At 40.6% G+C, this 23,364-nt stretch overlaps 1 protein-coding gene across 1 annotated transcript in view; it reads right to left on the reverse strand.

Annotated features, from left to right (window-relative positions):
* Nucleotides 1–464: 464 nt before the first annotated feature.
* SPMIP7 (sperm microtubule inner protein 7) overlaps nucleotides 465–23,364 on the reverse strand; it is a 37,088-nt gene continuing 14,188 nt past the window's right edge. The window contains exons 6-9 of the mRNA XM_048837153.2: nucleotides 22,262–22,303; nucleotides 21,624–21,731; nucleotides 5,872–5,979; nucleotides 465–2,033 (exon numbers count right to left, since the gene is read on the reverse strand). Of these exons, the coding sequence (XP_048693110.1) occupies nucleotides 1,910–2,033; nucleotides 5,872–5,979; nucleotides 21,624–21,731; nucleotides 22,262–22,303 (382 nt within the window). The 3' untranslated portion in view covers nucleotides 465–1,909. The remainder of the gene's footprint in view (nucleotides 2,034–5,871; nucleotides 5,980–21,623; nucleotides 21,732–22,261; nucleotides 22,304–23,364) is intronic.

The following is a 23,364-nucleotide window of genomic DNA, read 5'->3' on the forward strand; positions in this document are numbered from 1 at the left end:
TTAGCAGAGTTTGTTTTAGTGGAACTCAAACTTTTCAAAACTTGGGCCCTGATCCTGCAATACCCCTTCACCCAATGGGGCATTGCACAGGCACAGGGGAGGATCGGGGCCCTAGAAGATTTAATCTGAATACCAGTCTCTCTCCTTCTCAAGCATAACTTTTGGAGCTGACTACAAACTTTCAAGCACCTTTGTAAGGTACATATTAATTCAATGGAACACAAAGGACGAAATTTGCAAAAGAGTCTCTTAATTATGCCGGAAAAAGTCATATGCACACCCAATTTTGCAAACCCCACATGTACAAGCAAACCAAGTAACTGTACATCAAATGTGCACCTGAGCATTCACTCCCCTGATGTGCAAATTCACGTGTGAATTAAAATGTCTGTTTTGTAGATGTAAACACAGACATGTGTAAACTGACCAGAACAAACAGGTGAATAACTGACAGACATGTTGGATGGGTTTAAGCAGCAGGCCACAACTTTATTAATTATACCTTCGGGAGGGCATTATATTGCCTGCCCCAGTTCTCACATACTAGGCATTTAATTGGTTCCACAGTGGGTTACAAGGCTTTTACCACAAATCAAACAATAATTTGGGGTAGACCCTCCCTGGGCTTAAGGTAGATGGAGTGACAGAGGCCACAAGGCTGGGTGGGGGGAACCTCAGTCTGCAAAGACTTCAAACTCCTCCTCCTTTATAAGCATAAGATACAACTGCACAATCTTGAGTCTCATTTACCTCTGGGATCTGGCCCTTTTATGCTTTACCCACACTCCACACCGGTGGCAAGTTGTGACAAGTCAGTAATCATAACAACATTATATGAACCTCAAATCCTATTGTTTCTAAGCCAACTGTGCTAACGAGAGGCTGTGAAGAAGGCGAGAACACCCACCAGACTACATGCCATTGTGGCCCCAATAAAGGAAGCTAGCATGATCTAGGAGTGAGGATGCAGGAAGGGGAGTCAGGAGATCTGGGTTCTTTTCTTAGCTTTGTCACTGCCTTGCTCTGTGACCTTGGTTATAACTTCTCTATCTTTCAGTTTCTCTAGGTGGGTTTCTCTCCGACACATGACCAGGACTGGACTGTGTACATCACTCTGCAGTATATAAGAGTCATAGAAATCCTCTTAGCTGGCTGTGGGAGAATTCCCTCAGTGGAGATATGCTGAATACACAGGCCCATCACAGACCATGGTGCCAGGGGGATGGCCAGGGACTGGAATGAGTGATCGCATAGCACGATGCACATTCTTGGCAATGCTGCCACCCACAGGGAGTCCAGGATAGGCTGTTGTAACCTAGCACAGAACCGCAGGCTGTCTAAACTATAAAGGCAGCCATTTTGGCTCCTGGATCATTCTGGAATTCCAAGGGTGTAAAGAAGTAAAAAAGGCACCTTTTCTTCTCCCTTTTCCCAAAGCTGTTTTGTGCTGCATCTCCAAGAGGCGTAGCCTAGACTCTCACCCTATGACACCCATCTTTGTAAAGCACTCTGAGAGCTACTGATGAGAGGCACAAAGGATGACTATTTTTTATTAAATTGAAAAAATGTTATATACACAGACTATACTGCATATGCAATACAGTATATATGGGTAGCCCTTCTATATATCACTTTCTACCTTAATACTGAAATTCAATACAGTAATTATAGTTCAAACCGTGAAGAGTCCTCCTACTTCTCAAATTATTTTAACCATAAAAAATAGCAAGTCATAAATACTGAGTATAGTAAGAACATGTAATAAAGACTAGCATGTCCACACAGACACCCACTTCTGTATTCTTTTACTATGGTTCCATTTTTAAGGTGTACGTACTATACACATTTCCTTCCTTCCCACCATTAGCCATTGGGACTCACAGTCACACTGGCAGCAGGGCTGGTATTGTTAAACCTTTATAGTTTCTCTTTCCACCTTGTTGAAAGAATTTTGAGGATAAACTGGAGTAAGTATTTGAGACAAAGGGCCCTGGTGATTAAATCGAGATGAGCGGCCACACTTTGCTATGTATCTGCAATTACAAAAAGAAGAAAATGTCTTTTAAAAATAATCTTTTTTCATATTTCTCAGAAACACATTCTTTGCTAACCGTTGTGACCACTGACTCTGGAGAAAATGTATACAATTCACAACAGTTCCACACTATTAGATTCAGCCAGCTCAACAATGGTGGCAGGAAATTCATCAAAGTTGTCTTTGGTGGCACTCTCCCCCATCCAGCCCAGGCAAAGTGTTCCATTGTATTCTGAGGTGTTTGGTGAAGACATAGAGCCAGATTCTGACAGCATGTAGCTAGCAGTGAATCCCCCTGGCATAAGAGAACTCCTAGCTAGCATAAAGCTGGCATAGGCAGTTCCTACACCAGATGTCCCCAATCCCTGGCATACAGGCCATTTAAGGACCCTATACCTGTGATGTAGAAAGATTTAGAAAGTTTAGAAAGTTAGAAAAATTTCTCAGTTATTGTAATTCTCATCAGGGCCTGGGTTGGTGCAGAAAAGACTAGATTCAAGAAGCTGTAACTTCCTGGCTCCCCCTGCTTCTCCTGCACTAAGCCCAGATTGGCTGTAGGACAGAACCTGGCTCATTATGTCTTGTGGTGGAAGCAATGGCTGCGGACTCAGGTTTTACAGATTGTATGAGTGCCAACTCATTTGCTTTCACTGAGAATACCAAATTTGTTACTGCTTTCCCATATTTTCCTTTAGCAGAATTAATTTATGTTACACAGTATGTACCTATGGGATACCTACCACACGTACACATGAGTGACTCAAATTCTGCCTTTATTTACACTTGTATAACCCCACAGATTTCAATGGGTGGATTGCATTGGGTGTAAATCAGAGCAGAATGTGGTCCTATGTCTTTTAAATCCTACTTTACCTTTTGTGCACTTCCCCAAACAAATCCGTTCTCCTCTTCTTTAAAGCTCCCTTTCGTGTTCTTACAAAGTGCCACTTGCTCAAAATCCAACAAACAGCATGCTGAAAGGAACCAATCCTTCTCTCCAAAAGCAATCAAATGCTATGCACACTCAATTATGAGTTTACTACTTATTTAAACAAAATCAGTGGCAACCCTGTGTTGAAAAGATAAGAAGGCTTATACAGTAGAACCTCAGAGCTATGAACACTAGAGTTACAAAAGACCATAATGTTTTGTTCAGAATTACGAACACTTCAGAGTAACAAACAACCTCCATTATTGAGTTGTTCATAACTCTGAGGGTCTACTGTAATGATAAGATCATCATATTTATACCACACTATGTATTCCATGTGGATTTTTATTTGATGAATGGCTATGGACAGATATTTCAAACAGAGACCAAAAACGTTAAAAGTTGCAAAACAAAAACATTCTACATTCTCTGTAACATTCCCTAGTAGATCATGTCTCAACAAAATATTTCTAATGCAGTATTCAGCTCCCATATTTCAATTGCACTAAAAGACATTGAAATGATCTATTACCCAACACCCCAGTATCTGAGCACCACACAAATAATAATAATAATAATAAAAATACTTTATTTATAAAAGAATGATATTCACGTTCAAAGATGAAATGACAATTTTGTGCTGTTGGATAGCCCATGTGACCCTATTGATTTCAGCAGATTTATGAGCAGCCTAAAGAATTTCACCCCAGATATTGTGCATCTCTATTCAAATTAAATAAAGTGCAGAAGTTGTCTAGAATATTGCCTGGTCTGTCCACAGTTGAAAGTTTAATGAACGTTCATGTAAAAAGTATATTAGCAGAAGACTACAGTAATCTCCTGTGTTGCCCTTAACTGTCTTTAAGTGGGAGTTACAGAACAATGAATCTATAGTGCTATGTCAAATGAGGTAGCCACAAAGATATCCATCACTGAGAGTCCTACATATCAATAGTGTTACAATAAGGGGAGTCCATAAAGACCAAAATGTAGAAACAAAATGGATCATCATCCATGAAAGCAATAAGAGGATGAGATAACCTCCCCACAAAAGGAGACTATGGGTCCATTAAAAAATACACTCCATTTCCTGGTTAGAGTGATCGGACCCAGAAATACCAGAATTCACCTCTCCATCACAGGTCATTAATGGCCCCATCCTGCACCACTGAAATCAGTGGGACTTTTGCCATTAACTTAAAAAAGTGCAGGATGAAACCGTATGTGCTATTCTCCAATATGTACTGTGCTGACCAATTCCTGGGTACTCATAGGATCTGCATTTTTATTTTTAACACAGCAGTTTTAAATATAAGGCTATATTCTGCCATCTTAACTCATGGTGAATAGTATCTCACTCCATGAGTAATCCTACTAAAAGTAAAATATATCTGTTATTTACTCATAGAGAAAGGCATTTCTCAGTATGAGTAATGGTGCCAGAATCTAGTCCACAGTGCCTGTTTATACTCTCTCTCTCTGTCTTTCTCACACACACCCGTTACAAAAGCCCTGTGACTCTGCCTGGTTTCCAGAAAGACCCCATTAGCACAGGACAAGAATCCTTTCACACATTACAGAAAAAAAATCCATGCGCTGCCATATGGATTAATTTTTGCAAAATGTCATGACAAATTTTGTCCCTATTTTTAATGAGTGAAGTCCAATTGTAGAACCAGAGAAATGCTTAGTTGGACTGCTTACTGCATTTGCATGATAACCCCGCAGAAAGTCAAAGGAAATAACAGACATATTTTATTTTCTCAGATCGCATTTGCACCTGATTCTTTGCTTTTGAAATTTGATATTTGTCTGAATGCTGCCAGTGATCTCTGCAGAGGCACATCAGCATCCATGTGTGTGACATTTAAAAGTAACTTGGTCTTACAGCAAGCTGATTGAGTTCAGCTCGATTAGCCTATAAAATCTCAAAGACCCGGTTGTGTATTTTCAATCTTTATAACCTGAAAACTGCTATTATAGAAGAATGCCTATTTTCCAAGTATAGCCACAGAAGAAAAAGGCAGAGGTATCAGGAGAGAGTGCCAGTATGTCATACTCAGTCACGAACCGTTTTGACAGAGGAATTCTTTAGTAGCCAGTCAGCTCCCCCTGTACTGGTGAAAGTGTATATTGTCTTAAAACTAATCAAAATAAAAGAGTGTTTAAAAGATGAATGTCTTAGAAATTAGTGGAGACTTCAATGTCATCGTAAAGTCTTAGATCACGATGGGAGAAAAAATAGTCCATGATCTAAAGGGGAGATACAAAAGCATATAGGGGAGAGGACAACAAATAATTATTAAATAATTCTCCAGCTGCTTCTGGGGAGGAAAGCAGGATAGAGAATCACAGGAGGGACTTTTACAATGAAAATGCTTGGCAAGGCGCTCAGCTACTGCAGTGATGAACCTGGTATAGAAGGGGAACACAGAGTGATGAAAACTGTAACAGTTTTCTGTGAGGAAAGCATCCATGTCTTCAGGGCTTCAGACCCGCCAACAAAATGCAACCTCATATTTGGCATTATTAAATGTAATATAGTCCAAAAAATTTCAGCACAGACAGATCTCAATCAAAACTTAAACACAGGGGTCATAATCTAGCCAACATATCCAATCACATAACGTGGAAACAATCACTATTTTAGGACTCCTGGTTAAACTCAGCATTAATGTGCATTTTAATGAATTCCTGTGGTAAGCTTAAAAGGAATCGTGAAAACCAGGAACGATCTTAGATTGTCTTGGCAGCCACATGATTCGATTTGACTCGCAATATTTTTCTTTAAACCAAGGAAATGTCATGCTTCAAATTTAATTGTTCTTTAATTAAATAACTATAATTAGGACTTTTCCTCTAATGTATCTGAACAAATTGAGTAATACGCCTTACACTTACTTACCCATGCATTTGTGCAATTATCGATGGGGATGTTGATGGAAGATTAGAATTTGCCGGGTGGGTTGCTGTCCAATGAACCTTGCCAGTGTATCCAGGGATATTCGGAGTGCTACAGGAAAAAGTTAAAAGGGGGAAGGGCAGAAAAGGACTAAATTAAATGAGTACAGGCTTGAAATAATCAATCACAGACAGTTGTAAAACCACTAGCTTGTATTTCTATATCCAAGGTAGATAGGTGATACAGGGTGTAAATGTGTGATATTATATTGCATGAAAGCACCGGGCCTGATCCCCAACTGATATAAATTGTCATAGCTTCTTTGACATCAATGGAGCCACAATAATTTACACCACCTGAAGATCTGGCCCACAAGCTCAATTTTGATTACAGAGGGCAAAAATCCATTCTCCAGTGTTTCTCATCTTGTTTTGAAATGATGGGTTTTATTTGATTGTCTGTACATTACTCATGACCAAGAACAACATTTCACCAAGAGGAAAGAACTAGAAAAAGTGGTTCACAAAAGCACTAAAGCCAATATTTCAAACATGGATTACATTTTAGGTGGGATTTAGGTCCCAATTTCAAACATGGCACTTAGGTGACCTCCTTTTGGCAGCTCAGTCTGAAATTTTTGGCCTATGCCCAAAGTTCTTGCAACAGAGGTTCCCAAACTTTTTTTGCTGAATGCTCCCTGTGCTTTGGAGGTTCATGTCACATGTGCAGCCGCCTCTTTCTAAGAAACAGTATTTCCATGGATGCCTGAGGTCTGGGAGTCCAGCCCGCGAGCATCCCTTGTCAGGTGGGTGATCCCAGCAGGACACCGAAAGCTGGACTTCACCCCTCTCCTTGTGACCCTAGGACTCCCCTGTGTCACTGACAGGCCGCAGGCTTCTGTGGCCTTGGCACAATCCCCAGCACGCATAAGCAAGGGCCTGTGCTGGCAGGGAGAAATTACCTCCCGAGGGGACCCATGCACATCCGCTTCTGAAGAGATGAATGAGCTTGACTGAGTCACCCCTACTCCCTGCCCAGGAAGAGACCACTCCCCCTCTCTCCTTGTACCCTTCCTCCTCCTTGTGCTACCAGCCTGGCAGGAGCTGGCGACTCAGCTAGTGAAACATATTCTTATTTTATCAACAATATTTTGAAGAAACAAGAAAAAATCCGTAACTAGTCAGGTCATTCGGTGCCCTGCTAAACTCCTTGTGCCCCCTCCCCCACAAGAAGGGGTTCCCCCAAGTTTGAAAACCAACATCCGACAACAATTCTACAGTTTTGAAAATTTCAGGTATGATTTCTGGTATATTATTCTGGGTGATTTTCCTAAAAAAAAATTTACATTGCTCCTGTTCTATTGGATACAAAGCATTGAACCATCAATACATTTTTATCTTATACAAGCAGTTTAAGATGTTAGACGTATATTATTAAAAAATCCAATGTAACATCTGAATTTTTACTAGTGTCTTTAATTTAATCTTATTTAGCTATCCATATAAAGAAAAGAAACAAAGATGTGCAATGATACAATATGATCCAGGGAATCCATCCTGGATTATGGCCTAATCCAGTGGTTCCCAAACTTGTTCTGCCGCTTGTGCAGGGAAAGCCCCTGGAGGGCCGGGCCAGTTTGTTTCCCTGCCGCATCCGCAGGTTCGGCCGATCACGGCTCCCAGTGGATGCGGTTCGCTGCTCCAGGCCAATGGGAGCTGCTGGATGAAGCAGCCAGTATGTCCCTCGGCCCGCGCCACTTCCAGCAGCTCCCATTGGCCTGGAGCAGCGAACCGCGTCCACTGGGAGCCGCGATTGGCCGAACCTGTGGACATGGCAGGTAAACAAACCAGCCCGGCCCGCCAGGGGCTTTCCCTGCACAAGCGGCGGAACAAGTTTGGGAACCACTGGCCTAATCCATCAAAAAAATTAAGCACATGTTTAACTTGAAGTACATAGGTAGTCCGGTTAGGACTACTCACTTTCTTAAAGATAAGTACTCGCTTAAATGCTTTGTTGGATGGGCAAGAGTGCTCAATACTTGGCAGGATTGAGCCTTTGTATATTACTTGATAATTCATACAAAATGAAATACACTGACAGTCAATGATAAAGAGAAAAGGAAAGTTTTCATGTGAGATGCAAACAGATTGAGGAAAGATTTTTAGCTATAGAGGGCAGCACAACTGAAAGATCAACTCCTAAATGGCAAGAGTTGTTGGGAGGGGAAGGAGAGAAGACAGAAGCAGGTTGAAAGAGAGCTGGAGGAGTAAAAGCATGTGAGGTCAGAGAGGGAGCCCATGCATAGTTTAAAAAATGTCCATTTCTATATGATATAGAATTAGGGGCAACCAGTTATTGGCATCAGTAGTTAACTATTTCCAGTTCTGCCAGCTCAAAATAGGTAACCATTGAACTATATATTAACCCAGACTGCCCATACACAAGCAGACAAGTCTTTCATGACAAGCTGTTTCAGCCTGTGACTCAGCTAAGTACAAGGGACTGTAAAGTACAAGGGACTATAAACCCTTTTGTGGGCTCGTACATTCTGCAAATAACAACAATGCCCATTTAGGAACTGCTTCCGAGGTGCTTTCTGACATCCGTGTGCTCCCTAGAAAAATAAATCTTAGAGCGTGAGATAGTACATAGCTATTAATTTTCAGTACAATGACCAGAAATCCCTTTAAGCTAAATTCAGTGCAGGATTCAAGAATCGACTTATGGGAGAGGTGGTTTATTAAATAATTCTTTGGCTGTGTACCTAGGCAATTTTTTACTCTAATTTCTCATTGGGGTAGAGATAATGTTAAAATGCTGCATCTATAGAGTATGTGACATAGAGATAAAACGTGACGTATTTGTTGGAAAATTCATTTGTCCCACAAGAGATTCAATCCTCTGGACCAGCTAAGCTGTGCTCAGCATAGGAACATCAGAGAGGAAAGGTGGATTTTATGTCATGCCCACTCAGATCCAGTGGCTGATGGAAGGCTGATCTGGTCAACAGTATTACACAGGAGTAGTTTTGGGGTGCTCTATGTTATATCTAGCTACCCATGGCTCCAAGGGGCCTTTCATGAGTTTTTTTTCTAATCCCCTTTGTCATGCTCCTACATCAGCAGAGGTGGCTTGCAGCCAGGACAGCAACTCTACGCCACTTGAGGATTCCCTTTACTTATGAGGAATCGCCACATAGCTGGTCAAACCAGCATTTCTGCTGCTTTGTGGCACCATCGCAGCACAAAGCAGCCTTAGCAGGCCTGAGGATCTGGGCTAATATTGGGGCACATTTTCTGAAATAGTTACAATGGTGTGTGTGCAAAACTCTGCCTTTTTGTGGACAAACGGACAATGATCTGGTTGTGTGCAGACCAGGCAATAGCACATACATATACTTATTTGCATGTGAAAATATCTAATGTGTGTATTCAAATACAGGGGTTTATAAGAACAATGGATACATTTGTGCAAACACATGCATTTAGCTATCTCGGATCATTTGGTCCATAAGGACTATTTTTAATCTTACTGTGATTGGAATTTTACTACCCCGATGATGTGATACTTACATTAGAACCTCAGAGTTATGAAAACCTCGGGAATGGAGGTTGTTCTGAACTCTGAAATGTTCGTAACTCTGATCAAAACGTTATGATTGGGGCTGAGTGGGGGTTGAGCACCCCCTGGGGAAAATTAGAAGCCAGCTTCTGGGTCCATGAAAAATTTTAAATCAAAACGGGGGTCCTCGGGTTGCTAAAGTTTGAGAACCACTTCAATATAAAACTGTGTTAAATGTAAACTACTAAAATTAAAGGAAAAGTTTAAAAATAATTGATAAGATAAGGAAACTGTTTCTGTGCTTGTTTAATTTAAATGAAGCTAGTTAAAAGCAGCATTTTTCTTCTGCATAGTAAAGTTTCAAAGCTGCATTAAGTCAATGTTCAGTTGTAAACTTTTGAAAGAACAATCATAACATTTTGTCTCTGTCTCTTTGTGTGTCTCTGCTGCCTGATTGTGTACTTCTGCCTGATTGTGTACTTCTCCAAATGAGGTGTGTGGTTAACCGGTCAGTTCATAACTCTGAGGTTTCTACTGTAATAAGATATCATATAAGAATTGTTCATTAGACTCTCAGTTATAGAATGAAATGCTAATGACTTCCATGGAATTGCACCAGTGTGACAGAGAATTTGGGCCATTGCATGAAATCTCATAATATCTTGCAATATATCATAAGGCTAGTTGAAATTAACTCACATAACAACTGTATAATAGTGTAGACATCTGAGTCTTATTATGCATTGTGAAGCATCTGATTTGTAAAATCTTCCAACCTTTAAAGCTTGCAAAACCACCTAACCTAGCACTGCTAGTGACACAATTTAATTTCTTTCACTAACATATTTTCCTTGGAAAGAAGATAAGAGAAAAGCAACATGAATATCCAAATGTGCTATACAAACAGCAAAATGAGCGCGAGAGACAGTCCCAGATTCAGATTTGTTCTAGATTGTTGTCTGCCTTTTAGAAGTGATTCACAGAGTTAACATACTTCATAGCATGCTGAAGGATGTTACACTGAAAGAGGAGGAGGCTATGTAAAGAGAAGCTAAAAGTACCAGGATACTAAGAAAGCCTACACTACGTTAACCAGCTGCCCTCATGGGAACCTGAAGAAGGGATGCAGAAATGTGCTGCGGTTATGCGTGTGATAAGGTAGAAGAGACTGAGGTTAAAAAAATACCCCTTTGGTTTTTGTTTTTGGATCACGCTGTCTAGTTCTCTTGTGTTTTCTTTGCTGAGATGTTGAACCAGATCATCTCTGCTGAAAAAAACAACTGAGTGCCAGGCTACAACTGGCAACATGCAACACTCTTTGTGGTTAGGCTTCTCGTCATCAAGTTTTCTTTCTGTCACCATGACGTTTCTCTCATCTTGCTCAGATGCTTCCTTGTTATTACACTAGCAGCCCTCACTCCCCACAAAAAACAAAACAAGCCTCCACCATATTCAATGCATAAGCAATTGAAGCTGTACAAGGCCTAAGATTTCAAACAGAAATTGGGTGCATCCATTTGTGGTTGCCCATTTTGAGACACTTTAAAGGGGCCTGATTATCAGAAAGTGCTCGGTAACTGTTCTCTGAAAATCAGAAAGTGGTTTAAGTTGGGCACCTGAAAACTGAGGCACTCAGAAAGAGTATTCACTTTTGAAAATGTAGGTTTTAAAGTTCCCTGTGCTTTAGCTTGAGTGGTAAATAGGTTCATGGTCATTGTTAACTCTCCCTGCAAAACAGAAACTTCTGCAAAAGAGTAATCTTTCACAGAGACTGCTAAATGATCATTATACACTGCTCTTAGAGCAGGGAAGAGCTCCCACAGCTCCTTACTCCTTCTTAGACCCTAGTGCTTCAGTTCCACAAACAGAAAACACTGAATAAAGCCATAATGTGCTCACATGAAGCGTTAAAGAACACCTACAGTAGGTTAGAGTACCTAAGTCTGCTTCTGATCTTGTTTATACCTGTTTTACTTAGTGTGTGGTCTTACTTCTGATTTACATACATGTAAGATCAAAACTGGGTATTTTGTTAGTTACAACTGTGAAAAGCAGATGAAAAACACTACCATAAACTAATGGCATATTTTGATTTGGTAGTGTTTCACACTCACTTTGCACTAGTGTAAATGATAGAGCTGGGTGGGAAACAGTTTTCCTGTGAGAGTTTTCAAGAGTTCAAAATTTTTCCCATCCCAAAATGGAGGGAAAAGTTCTAAATCACAAAAATATTCACAAACTAATAATCCGAAAAAATCCTGGACTGGGTCAAATATAGTACACACGAACTAAAATCTTGAAATAAAAAATAGTTTTGAACAGAAAAATGTAACTTTTCATTTTGAAAATGTCAAAACAGGACGTTTTGATAATTTTGAACCCAATAATTTTTTTATTGGGAGATTCATCAAAATGAACCCTTTCCCGCAACAGTTTCAGTTTTGCCAAACTGTCATTTTCTGATGAAAAAGATGTTACTCAGAAAATTTCTTACCAGTTCTAGTAAATGAATACACAAGGTGAAAGACATTGGAAGGACCCTGTGTCTATCTAATTATGGTCTATGAAGTTTCTGTTATGACTTGAAGATGGTTCAGGGACACATAAAAACAGTGAGCTAGAGGCTGATCTCAACCCACGTGTATATTTGGAGTAACACAACTAAAGTCACGTGTGAGATCATAATCTGGCTCAGTGTGTTTAGGGCACTGACAGTAAGGGTGCTGATAAACTTGGAGGAACATCTACAAAGAAAGGGAATATAAGTTATCGGAGGAGAATGGTTTAAGTGTAGGACTTGGAACTCCAGGGGCTTTATCCTTTAGAGACTGCATGTACAGAGCTCCCACTGCAAACAAAAGCTTGCAGGAGTGGGTCTTCGAAGAGCTAATTCTGCCTCTGACACCAACATCAACTGTGGCCTTGCACGAGTCACTTACACTTATTTTCCAGATATGAAAATTGAGGAAATAAAGTTAACTCTTACTGGACAGAAGTGTTAAGGAGATTAATTAGTTAACACTTGAAAAGTGCTGCTAAGCAGAAAGTCTTAAATGTTAGCTAAACAGTGTGTGGGTGTGAGTGAGTGACTGCATGTAGCACTGCCCTCTACTGAAGGGAATGAAAACTGCTGATCTATTTGTCACAGGCCTTATATCAGGGGTGGGCAAACTTTTTGGCCTGAGGGCCACAACTGGGTATGGAAATTGTATGGCGGTCCACGACTGATCACGAAATTGGGGGTGGATTGCATGGATTGGGGGAAGGGATAGCTCAGTGGTTTGAGCATTGGCTTGCTAAACCCAGGGCTGTGAGTTCAATCCTTGAGGGGACCATTTAGGGATCTGGGGCAAAAATTGGGGATTGGTCCTGCTTTGAGCAGGGGGTTGGACTAGATGACCTCCTGAGGTCCCTTCCAACCCTGATATTCTACGACGCTATGAGGTGAGGGCTGTGGCTGGGGATGAGGGGTTGGGGTTGCAGGAATGTGCTCCAAGCTGGGACCAAGGGATTCAGAGGGAGGGAAGGGATCAGGGCTGGGGTAGGGAGGTGGGGTGCAGGCTCTGGGCGGCGCTTACCTCAAGCAGCTCCAAGAAGCAGTGTCATGTCCCCGCTCCGGCTTCTATGTGCGAGGCGCGGCCAGGTGGCTCTGCGTGCCACCCTGACCACAGGTGCCGCCCCTGCAGCTCTCATGGGCCATGGTTCCCAGCCAATCGTCGCTGTGGGAGCAGCATGAGGAACCTCTTGGCTACCCCTATGCGTAGGAGCCCGAAGGGGGACATGCCACTGCTTCTGGGAGCTGTGTGGAGCAGGACAAGCCCTCCCCCCGACTCCCTGGTTGGAGCGCTGGAGCAGGGCAAGCCCTGGACTCCACTCCCCGGTGGGAGCTCGAGGGCTGGATTAAAACATCTGGAGGGTCAGATGCGGCCCCTGGGTCGTAGTTTGCCAGTCCCTGCCTTATATTGTTAATGAGTGCCAGATAACCTTATTTAGCTCAGGAGGCAAGGGCCAGTGCTTTGAAGCAAGAGAATTTGAGTTCTGTCCTGACTGCTGTGTAGTTCCAGGAGGCTGTGATACGAAGCAGTGTGAATAACAGAAAGTGATGTTTGTTACAATATGTAAGGTACAAAAATAGTGAGAGACAGATGCAGCATTAAAGCTGCCACTTCAGGCGATCTGTTAGCTCTCACTTTAAGAAACTTTGCTATGTAAGTTGGAATTTACTAAGTGTTACTACATCATGCATTAGTTAGTTACAGCCGTGCCAGGAATAAAAAAAAATTGTTCATGCAGTGTCTGTCACACCAAGCGTTTACTGGTGCCCCCCACATGAATGCTACAGAGGAAATCCCCTTCAACAGTGTGGGAGTTTTTTCCATTGACCCTTAGAACACCTGCAGAACTAAAATATCACTTAGACCATACTCTCATTGCAACAGCTGATGGGGGAAGGGGTCAGATAAAGGAAAAAGCTGGTGGCTGGCAGATGGAGGAGAAAAAGACCTATAAAGACATTTAAATAAACAGAGTAAGGTGGCGTCATGAATCCATGTGCTAAAGTTAGAACAGAGTTTTCTCTTGGTATTGAAAATTAACCTTCTTATGCATTTTTGAATGAAATATTTTTGTTTGTTAATTAACATGAAAATTAATTGTGTCATTACTTATAATATTCATAAATGATCTGGAAAAGGGGGTGAACAGAGAGGTGGTAAAATTTGCAGATGATACAAAATTCCTCAGGATAGTTATGTCCAAAGCTGAATGCAAAGAGTTACAAAGCGATCTCACAAACTTGGGTGACCGGGCAACAAAATGGCAGATGAAATTCAATGTTGATAAGTTCAAAGTAATGCACATTGAAAAACATAATCCCAAATATACATACAAAATGATTGGGTCTAATTTAGCTGTTCCCACTCAAAAAAGATCTCGGACTCATCGTAGATAGTTATCTGAAAACATATGCTCAATGTGCAGTGCCAGTCAAAAAAAGCTCACAGAATGTTAGGAACCATTAGGAAAGGGACAGATAAAAAGACAGAAAATAGACAAATGCCACTATATAAATCCATGGTAGTCCACATCTTGAATACTACGTGCCTTTCTGGTTGCCTCATCTAACAAAAGATGTACTAGAATTGGAAAAAGTGCAGAGAAGGACAACAAAAATGATTAGGGTATGGAAAAGCTTCCATGTGAGGAGAGATTAAAAGGACTGGGACTATTCCTTTTAGGAAAAAAAGATGACTGAGGGGGATGGGACAGGATGACCAGGGATGGATCACTTGATAATTGCCCTGTTCTGTTCATTCCCTCTGAAACACCTGGTACTGGCCACTGTCAGAAGACACGATACTGGGCTGGATGGACCACTGGTTTGACCCAGTAAGGCCGTTCTTATGTTCTTATCATTTTCTTTTTATTTATTGGGAGGATGGATTTCAAAAGCAGCTAAGGAATTTAGGAGCACAAATCCCATTGAATCTCAGTGGGGCTTGGGTTCCTAAATCACTTTGATGTTTTTGAAATCTCCTCCTTTATGTAACTAGCTCACATGACTTGCCTTACTCTTTGAAAATGCACAGGAATTGGAGTTTCACCAGCAATCAGGCTCTCTTTTCTCCCACAGTATGCATGTTTGCAAGAGGAGTTCACCCGGACATAGCCAAATTTTGAAAAATACTCAACAGCCAACAGATCTCATTATGACACTGGGCCAGTTCTTCATAATAGCTCAGCACCCAACAAGCATCCAGCATACTGAACTCTTTTGGAAATCTGGCCCTAACTGTAGCTGTTGATTTATTTTGAAAATCTGGACCACAGTCCACTTTTCTCATTATCTCATTACTCATAACTTCTCCCTGCCTGACAGTTGGCCAGCTACGTAATGTACAAAAACAGCTTCATTATTCATTTTTTACAAACAAATAAAAAAACAAGCAAACTAGTTAGTTCAGCTTGTTTCAAACCCCCAAAGTAGCTCCAGAATAAATGACAAAGGCCCCAGTCCGTCAAAGCACATAAACATGTGGTCAATTCCATCCCTATAAGCAAAGCACTTACAAACCTGTGTGAGTCCCATCAGCTATAATGGGACTTATACAGGAGTGTAAGTGCTTTGATGAATTGCGGGCAGGGAGAAGAGATAAAGAGAAGGAAAAGAAAACAAATATGAAAACAGGAAGTAAGGAGATAAGTGCGAAGAGCAGGAGGAAGCCAGACAAAAGTGACGGGGAGGGACAAGACACACAAAGAGCAGACCTAACAGCCATGGTGTTAGTGTTGCCCAACATACTTTTTTGGGGCCAAATTATATAGAAAACTGGCAATAAATAACCAGAACATTTACTTTGGAAGCTCACTTGACTATCACACACACAGAAAAGTTTTATGTCTGCCCGTTTGCTTTTCTAATGACATGTATTTCACCCTTTCTTAAAATCCTAGGTGCTTCCAGTCCTCAGACATGTGTTCCAATGTAATAAAGGTGAAAGAGGAAGGATGGATCAAACCCAGTGTGTTTATAGCCTGCTCGGGAGTGAATCTGCAAACAAAATGTCCTTAACAATGGCCTACTCAGGGCTGGCCTGGTGATATGCAGTGCATTGCCATTTGGGATCTCTTACTGGGTGACGAGGAGCAAGAGATTACATTGAGAAATCAATTTCCAGGTCTCTCTCATGGCAACGCAGACTGATCATGCTAGGTCACTGAGCCAGACCACAAATATGATTTGGATTAATATAAATATAGGTTCAGAAGTTTAGCATCTGTGGCTAAGTCACAGGTTTCTTATATGGGAGTGGGGTTCCACTAGTTATTTTGTGTCTGATTCACACAGGGAAAAAATGGTTTATGAGAACAAATACATCTCTGTATCTTTATTTGTATTTCACGCTCAATGAATGTTTTAACAGACCACGCTTTAAACAGTATTATAGAGGAATTCCAGTCTCGTGATTAAGGCACTGGACTGGGATTTAGGAAATGTGGGTCTGATTACTGGGTCTGCCACAAATTCTCTGTCCAACTCAGCCAAATCACTTAATATCTCTGCATCCCATCTGTAAAGTGGAATAGTACTATTTCCTGGTTACACAGTAACCTCTTCAGGGCAAGGACTATATTATGTCTATGTATAGCATCTTGCACAATAAGCCCCCAATCTTGGTTGGGGTCCTTAGTACCACAGTACAAATAATAATGACCAGAGTTTGTTTTTTTCTAATTCCTTTAAAAGTAAAAAGATGGCTTTCTATTCCCCAACAGGGGAGAACGGATGGACCCAAGAAGAATACACTAACCTGCTCACCACCTCTCTTCCCCTTTGTCTCTGCAATCTGGCCCACTGTCTGCCCCTGAAGAACTGGTTTCAGATTTGTTACTGCTCTTATTGATAAATACTTTCTTGCAGGGCCTGGGGAAGAACATGAACTTGCCCCAGAGCACTACATGAAAGTGATGTCATCACCTTAGTGCTTGACACAGGAATTGCACCTGATCTTTAACAAAACATTGAAAGTGACTTATTATATAAACTGTGTCAAATGCAGTGGGAAAAAAACAGAAAATTATTTTTCTGTTATCTGTTTAAATTACAGTAAGCTTACCATTTAATACTAGTATGTACCAAATAGTAGGTAAGGCCTAACAATAGTGGGTACAGAATTCTCAGATGGAAGTTTGATTTGCAAGACTCTTGCTTTCTACAGCAGCCTATGAGATTTCCAGCTATGTATTTGTCAGTCCTTCTGGCTACAAAAAGTCCACTTCACCTACAGTAACAGTTTATATTTCTGAGAAGCAGGAAAAGAGGGACATGGCAAATAGAGAATGCTGGGAATGTGGGCAGGGAACGTGGTGCTTATTTGGACAGTGCCACCACTTCAGTTTCAAAGGATATGTCTACACTGCAATAAAACACCCACAGCTGGCCCATGTCAGCTGACTGGGGCTTCTGGAGCTCAGGCTGTGAGACCATAAAACTGAAGTGTAGATGTCCAGGCTTGGTCTGGAGTCTGAGCTCTGCGACCCTGTGACAGGGGAGGGTCCCTGAGTCTGGGCTTCAGCCCAAACCTGGATGTCCACCTGCAATTCTATAGCCCAGCAGACCAAGCCCTGTGAGCCTGAGTCAGTTGACATGGGTCAGCCATGGGTGATTTATTGCAGTGTGGACATACCCATAGGGTTAACATAGTGACCATATATTTTAAAAAATGTATTTCAGGATAACCATTTTCTATTCTTTTGTGCTTCAACTCAACCAGAAGTTATGAATGATGAAGACTGGATGAAATTCTATTGGATGAAATTCAGTGTTATGCAGGAGGACGGACTAAATGATCATAATGGTCATGTCTGCCCTTAAGATCTATAAATTTATAATCTTTTATTTAGGCTTAGTGGATATGGTGTCTATACTAGGAGTCAGATTCTGATCCCCTTAATCACAGGGAATAGCATCTTAATCTGCAAATAGTCCCACTGAAATTAGTAGGGCTACCTGAAGAGTAAGGTGCTACTCAGAGTGAGTAAGGGTAGCAGCACTTGGCGCTATTTAAAGTAATGTGCATTCTGCATTAAATTAATAGAGATGACTGGACCTAATGATTACTAGAGAACACAACAAAACCAGCCATCCCCATACCTGCTACAGACATTTGTTTAGCATATGTTCTGAAATTTGTGATGCAGGCCCATCTCTCTGACAAGGGGAATTTGCCTTTTCTGCAGAAGAGAGGGGGGACATTTTTAGAGCTTATTTTTACCACAAAAAATATACCTCCTGTGGTTTCCTTACAAATGTGGACTACCCCTGTTCACTGAAAACTATAGAAAGAAAAGATCTAGCCAATGAGAAACTGTACACAAAAAACAAGTTTGTTCATCTTTTGTTTTACCACTTTTATGTGTTACCCCAGCTTTCCAGGTAAGTGCTTCTGACCAGCTCAGCTTGCTTAAGAAAAATTCAGGAAGGACATAACAAGAAAAAAAATATTTTCAAGTTCATAATGTAAGTAAAAGGAAATCATATATTTAATAAAATATAAACAGCTTTTGTAAACTCAGAGGACACCTAGTGGCCAAAGCTAGTACTCACTTGTTTAGCATTATAACACTCAATCTTATCATGAGACATCCCAGTTTTCCGTGACCAAAAGCCAAAATTCTCTGGTAAAAAAAACATTAAAATCTGCATTTTTCCATGATTAAAATGAAACGCTGAACTTTAGTTTCCTTAGCCACAACCAGGATAACAGTATTTCTTGTTTTGGACCAGGACAGTCTCCTTTTTAAGCCCTGTCCCAGACGTCCTGACTTTTTTGGCAAAACTGGGCAAAAGCAAATGGGACAAATGCCCAGTTTTGCCGTTGGGGGGCACAGAGCAACATTTTGTGGGGGCTTGGACTGTCAGTCCCTGCCCCAGGCAGCTCAGGCCAACCCTGTGCAGTATCCTGTTTTCACTTTGGGAAATATGGTCACCCTAACTTTCATTAAAATTAGTTAATATGTTTTCATTTTTTCACAAAACATAAAAACTAAAGATTCTCTGTAAAAATGCAAATTATGTGTTTTTCCCCACGACAAACAGATTTCTAGGACTCCTACTTATCATTCAGAAACAATGCCTTCTTTTTTCTATCTATGGACTTGTTCATTAATATTGCAGTGTAACACAGTAATAGTTATATACTAATTTAGGATTGGACTTTTCCTTACTCTCCCCCCTTCACCCCCCGCTCTCCCCTGCGGGGAAAAACAGAATGCTGAATTCCAGAAATTGCCGTCCTTGTAGTATGCCTCAGAAAATTCTGCATCTCCTTGTAGTGGTTTTGTTAAGGACGTTGTATTAAATGCATCTGATGTGACTTGACTTTTTATTTGTTTAATATTGTGATTCTGTGCATGTCACAAAAGAATACGGCTATATAGCCATGTATCCTATGTATGCAGAGTGATAGCGTACATAAATTGCTACATTCTTCTCCAAAACTATTGAGTTCTTATACTTGTTTCTCCCAGGACTTTACCCTGTTATGTTTATTGAAAGTATGGTAAAAACTAAATCTTTGCCTTGAAAGGTTTACAGCTTCAAGAAGATTATAGTTAGCAGTAGGTATTAGGTGTCCAACCTTATACACATATGACAAAATTTTTAACTCAGGTGCTTAGTATCAAGCACAACTATTCATATTTAGACACCTAACAAGTGACTTTTCAGAAGTGATGAGCACTTCTAGTGCCAATTTCTAGCTCTTATTTTAATCAGTGGGAATTGCTCAGCGTTGGCCTTATCTGAAGCCCATTAAAATTAATGGAAAGACTTCAAGACTTCAGGGGACTTTGGACTGGGGTCCCTAACTTTGGAAAGTAAAATTTGAAAATGTTGCCCCCAGAAATTGGTTTTAAGGGTACGGGGTGTCTGTATCTCCCACTGACTTCAGCTGGAGTTCTGGATGCTTAGCCCCTCTGAAAATCAGGCCTGTGATATCTAAAGTTGAGAACCTAAAATCAGAAGCATCCAAACTTAGAAACTACTTGTGAAACACTGGGTCTGAGGCCATGATCCAAAGCCTCACTGAAGTTAATAGGAGCAGTCTTTCAATTGACTCAGTAGGAGATGTGGGCGAGGTCCTAATGGCCAGATTTACACAGGTGCTCAGGCACCTAAACACACAGATAGATGCATAGTGGGGCTTTCAAAAGCATCTAAGCCGGTTAGGTCCTAACTTCCATTGAAGTCACCTTTGTAAATCTGGTCCTAAGTGTTTTTCCCCAGTGGATCAACAGCAAAGGAAGGAATATATAATCCCTTATATATAACGTTTTCTGGCTCCAAACACTGTTCCGTAGCCGCTGGACCATAAATAACACATTTTCGAGACACAATGGTGTATAGGCACTATCGCAAGTAGTCTATACCTCCCAGTGTCTGCACTATCAGAGCAGATTTAGTTTGACAGACAACTGTGGGTAGGCTATTACAAACATGTTCTAGTATCATGGATAACACCACACTACTGAGGGATGGATATAAATTTACATATTTAACTTACATTAGTACAAATGTTTTCCAATCACAAAGATATTTTTCTTTACATATTTAAGCCAAGGTCATTTAGCAAAATATCAATTAAACGTTCCATGAAAAGGAGTAAAATAGTTACAAGAAAATGCCCAGATTCCATGTCACTCATTTCTCCTCCATAGGGAATCAACCTGCATTGCCCTAATATCTGCCAGCAGAGGAGTGACAGTATTAAGCAGACATACAGTATGATATTTGCCATAATAATTCTTATCCAACAGAATATACACTTGGTGAAACACAGGAACTAATGAGGTTGAGAGGTGCTTCTAATTTATTTATCTTTTTCCAAAGTAACCCATCTATAGAATTGTAAATTAATGAAAACAGAAGCTTCTGCTTAACTTCATTTTCTCTGAAGTGCTTATTAAAGCAGTTTCAGGAACAACTATACCACAGGAAGTCTAATTTGGATAATGAATAAAAAGAGGCGAGAGAGAAAAAAAGCAAGACAGCTGAAAAAGCATCAAGTTTCTGAAAGATGGAAAAAGGTTTACTCTGAATTTCTGAAGGGCCAATGTTATTCCAGTTTTACACTACATCACCTCTACAAAAATGAGTAGCACTGTTCAGCACCAGATTGGAGTAGAGTAATGGAGAATCAAGCCCTAGGGTTCTGTGATGAATTCATTCATAGGTTAGGCTGCAGGTGGGAGATATAATCTAACACAAACATGAAGGGTAAAGTTTGCCACACTGTACAAGATAATCCTATTAGCAAAATCTCCCCCCATCTTGTAGCTGCTGCTGTGACTACATTTTTTGTATCCAGACAGAATTGTCTGTTAAATTGGCTCAAATTGATCCGTGTTTAATTACATTGTATTCTAATGGCCATTGAAGTCAATGGCTATCTTTCCTTTGACTGTAATGGCCTTTGGTGTGCTCAGTGAGCCACACAGTGAAAACCCTCTGGTACCTAAAACCCAACAATATCACTTGTGCAACAGACCCTCATACAGATCCCTGCATCCAGGATAGGGAAAATCCTATGTCCTTTCTTGTGCAAGACCAGGGCCTTGGGCCCTTTTCTTCTTTTCAAGATGACTAAAACTCCAGCAGTAGTTATAGTAAAAGCAAGGTAATAGAGGCAACATACTGAGCAGTTCTTGTGTAGCGAGGTTTTGAAGTTCGAACACTGCCAAGAGTAATCACATCTACACTGGCATTGTCTAGGTCTTCAAAATTCTCTGCACCAGCACAGCCACTGTTTGAATAAAAAGGAAAAGCAAAGACATATACATTATTCATAAGACAGCTGGCAGAGGCAGCTGAATCATACTTCAAGCTCCACATCTATAGTTATTTATTAAAATGGTCCACAAGAAAATACATGGAGATGAACTAGCCTTTGTGCAGTAATGTCCCAAGACAAAAACAAACACACAGAACCAGGAGCATATAATTAATGACAACTCTACCACATATGTGCAGTGATCAGTTTCGGGAAAGCTGGAAGTAACGTGAGAAACATCTGTCATCCCTATTTTTTTTTGACGTTTATACTGTGCCATAGTAAAGTATGATACCATTGAGATGAGGACACAATAGATCCTCATTCTTAACTCACAATATTGTAAATGAGGAGTAATTCCACTGAAGTCAGTGGAGTTACCCAAGAATAAGCAGAGGAGAATAGTCAAGCTGCAAACCTTGCATTACGAAGATGAGACAAATGGGCTGATTGCATTAAATCAAAACTGAAAAAATACATAATGTTGCTAAATCTTTACTTACGTGTAGAGAGGAATATGTTGAGTTCGAGAGCTTGGGCTTACACTGTTAACAAAAATGCAAGATATATTAGTTATTAGAAAAAAAGATGGAACTGATTTAACTGATTATTATGTTAAGCAAACTTTTTATGCAGCAAACATGAAAAGATAAAGAGGAAGTGACTTAGAGACCTATTTTTGAGGATGCACAGGAGTGGCAGAGAGTTTTGCTTTTGGAATGACGGGGGTGAAGAGAGCTCAAAATCAAGTAGTGGTGAATGATCTTTGTGCTGCGGGGCTGGCATATATATGAATGTCCCTATTCAGCAGGCAGAGTTTTGGCGTTTCAAACCATATCACAGGTAATTGCTGTTTCAGTCACTGTGTGACAAAGCATTTTAATAACTGAGCTGCTCTTCAGAGGGAAGCTCAAATCCCATGGACTTCAATGGGAGATATATCAATCTAACATCAGGCTTGAATTTGCTCTCTCTCTCTCACTCTGTCCCTCTTGTTCTGATCCATCACATTAGGGCTTTGCTGTCCTTCCCTTCTCACTCTGCCTACCTGTCTTTTCTCCTCCCGCCCTCACCCTACCGTCTTCTATTTAATCTGTCCCTGGCTCACTTCCCATCCTCTCTTTACTTGTCCCTGACTCGCCCTCTGAGCCCCTACTGATCTTTCCCTGTTTTCTCCTACTGTTCAGCTGAAATGCATTGATAATTTCTAACACTACGAAAAAGGACAAAGTCTTGGATTTTGTAAATATATGCTACTTGTAAAATCTTTACAATAAAAACGCACCTGTCAATGAAACAGTCAGAGGTGCAGCAATTATACAGGAACTAGCTACTGGGAACCTCTCTAGTTATGTTTTCATGTCTAATCCTCCCACAGGATATATCTCAGGTATATTTTTCAATAAAATTATTAATGGAATATCTTTAACCTCTCTGATTACAGCAGGTTGGTGAAATGTACAATCACTGCAAGCTCAGATGACATCACAATACACAACATGGAATCTGTGTAACTATCTTTGAAAAAAGAACTATACCATACACAGAGAGATAAACATGGTGGAGATAACATGGTGGAGATAAACATAAAGGAAACATGGTGATT

This window comes from Caretta caretta, chromosome 2 (assembly GCF_965140235.1).
Source record: "Caretta caretta isolate rCarCar2 chromosome 2, rCarCar1.hap1, whole genome shotgun sequence".
NCBI lineage: Eukaryota > Metazoa > Chordata > Testudines > Cheloniidae > Caretta > Caretta caretta.